General features: G+C 49.0%; 1 protein-coding gene across 1 annotated transcript in view; it reads left to right on the top strand.

The window, feature by feature from the left end:
• DYSF (dysferlin) overlaps positions 1 to 2,274 on the top strand; it is a 72,131-nt gene that overhangs the window by 66,876 nt on the left and 2,981 nt on the right. The window contains exons 52-54 of the mRNA XM_033513903.1: positions 615 to 714; positions 958 to 1,136; positions 1,945 to 2,054. Of these exons, the coding sequence (XP_033369794.1) occupies positions 615 to 714; positions 958 to 1,136; positions 1,945 to 2,054 (389 nt within the window). The remainder of the gene's footprint in view (positions 1 to 614; positions 715 to 957; positions 1,137 to 1,944; positions 2,055 to 2,274) is intronic.

Below are 2,274 nucleotides of genomic sequence, written 5' to 3'. Positions count from 1 at the left end.
GGGGCTGGGAGCAGCGTTTGTGATATCAGCAGTTTCCTGGGATACCACAGAATCCTCCTTTCCATATCCATATTCCAAGGATAAATTCAGGAGCCATGGGTGACCTGAATTTGATGGTCCCTGGTTGTCTCTGCCTGTGACGGAGCTGGGATCGGATCCTTGGTGGATCTGGAAGGGAAGGGATTCTTGGGAATTCAGAAGTTCTGATTTAGGTGGGAATCCCATATTTTCCCATGAATTTAGGGGAAGACGAAGTTTGGCCACTCAACTCTCGTTGCTCTCTTCACCTTGGGGAGTTTTCCTCATTGGAATTGTGAGAATTTCTATCAATCCTAAAGATCCTGTTTGGGATCCCATGGAGCCTTTTCCTAAATTAAATCAGATTAATTAAATGAAGTTAATTACAATAATTTAAATCATTAATTTGAGGTATAAATTGTTGCCAACACCTTCCAGAAACATCTTGGGTTTTCCACTGATTATCCTTCTCCAAGAGTTTTCCAGAGCCTGTGCTCCTGCAGGACACCCCAGGAATTCCAGGATTTCCAGAGCCTGCTCAGTTCTCCTGGTGAATCTTTCATTTTCCCGTGGTTTCTTTCCCATTGGGATTTTAGGAACACTTCTGGAGCTTGGACAAGACGGAAAACAAGATCCCACCGCAGTTGATCCTCCAGATCTGGGACAACGACAAGTTCTCCTTCGATGACTATTTGGGTGAGTTGGGAATTTTGGGATCCATCCCAAAAAAGGGGAAATATCAGGTTGTCCGGGGATGCCGAATCCCTGGAGGTGTCCAAGGCCAGTTTGGATGGGACTTGGGGCCACCTGGGATAGCTGAAGTCGGGAGTTTGGATTGGGATGATTTGGGATGGCCCAAACTCCACGGGATCAGGGAACATTCCATGTTTCAAGGATTATCCCACTGAGATGTCTCTCTTGGAATGTTCTTCCTTGCAGGATCCATCCAGATGGATCTCAACAGGATGCCCAAGCCTGCCAAGACGGCGGAAAAATGTTCCTTGGATCTCGTGGATAATTCCCTGTCCTCCGGGCGCTCCGTGTCCCTCTTCGAGCAGAAAACCGTCAAGGGCTGGTGGCCCTGTGTGGCCGAGCAGGAGCAGCAGAAGATCCTGGCGGTAACGTGGCCTCTCCATGTTTTCCCTTGGATTCACTCCAATTCCCATCCCTGGAAACGTCCAAGGCATGGTTGGATGAGGATTGGAGCACCCTGGGATAATTTCCCTGCCCATGAGGTGGGAATGGCTGGGCTTCAAATTCCTTCCTAATCCAAAGCATTCCAGAATTCCCTGAAAGCTTCATGCAATCCAAGGCAAGGAATTTCCATTTCCAGCTGGAGATTTTGTGGATTCAGCCAGCACGTGGCTGGAAGTTTTCCGTGCAGAGGAGCGATCGGGATTTGTGGGATTTTCACCGTGGTTTTTGGAATGTGCCACCAAGTTTGGCTCCCTATCACGGCTATTCCAAATGATCTCGTGTTCTAAACACCCTGAAAAAAAATTCCTGCTGTCCCAGAGATAGATTTAAAGGTGGATGGGCTCCTCTTCCAGGTTTTGGTGAGGGAATCCAGGCAGGGAATTGGAAACCTGAGCTGCTTCCAGGGAAATCAGGAATCAGGGAATTGGGAAAGAATGGATGTGGCCCTCAGTGATGATCAGTCACAGCTTGGAATTTATCCCAGAGGTTTTCCCAGTCTCAGTGATCCTGGGATTGCCCAAATTTGGGCATCAGGGATTTCCTGGAATATCTCCAGTGACAGGTGAGGGATCTCTGGAATCCTGGGATCCTTGTGGTCATTGTTGGGAATGGTTTGTGCTCAAAGGATATTTTCTTCCTCTAATCCCAATTTTCCATCCCATGTTCATTCCTCACCTTCCCCCCCCTGTTTTTTGGGATAATAAATCTGGTTTTGTTTATTCCATCCAGGGCAAACTGGAGATGACTTTGGAAATCGTGGCGGAACAGGAGCACGAGGAGCGTCCGGCCGGGATGGGACGGGATGAGCCAAACATGAACCCCAGGCTGGAGGATCCCAAGTAAGAACCTCCCAAAGGGAAAAGCAACAACCAGGGCATGGAATTCTCGAGGTCCAGATGGGAATTCTGGGTTTCCATCTGGAGGGAATTGGGCTGAACTGGGTTTGCGGAGCTGGTGGAGGAGGGAAGACAGTCCAGGGAAGTTGGGATTGTGGTCTGGACCACGCATCCATTGGGATTGGGAGATTGGTCTGGATCACCAGTCCTGTGGGATTGGGAG

This window comes from Parus major, chromosome 4 (genome assembly GCF_001522545.3).
Source record: "Parus major isolate Abel chromosome 4, Parus_major1.1, whole genome shotgun sequence".
Taxonomy (NCBI): domain Eukaryota; kingdom Metazoa; phylum Chordata; class Aves; order Passeriformes; family Paridae; genus Parus; species Parus major.
The sequence above is the reverse complement of the archived record's forward strand: the minus strand, read 5'-3'. Positions and strand labels throughout refer to the sequence as shown.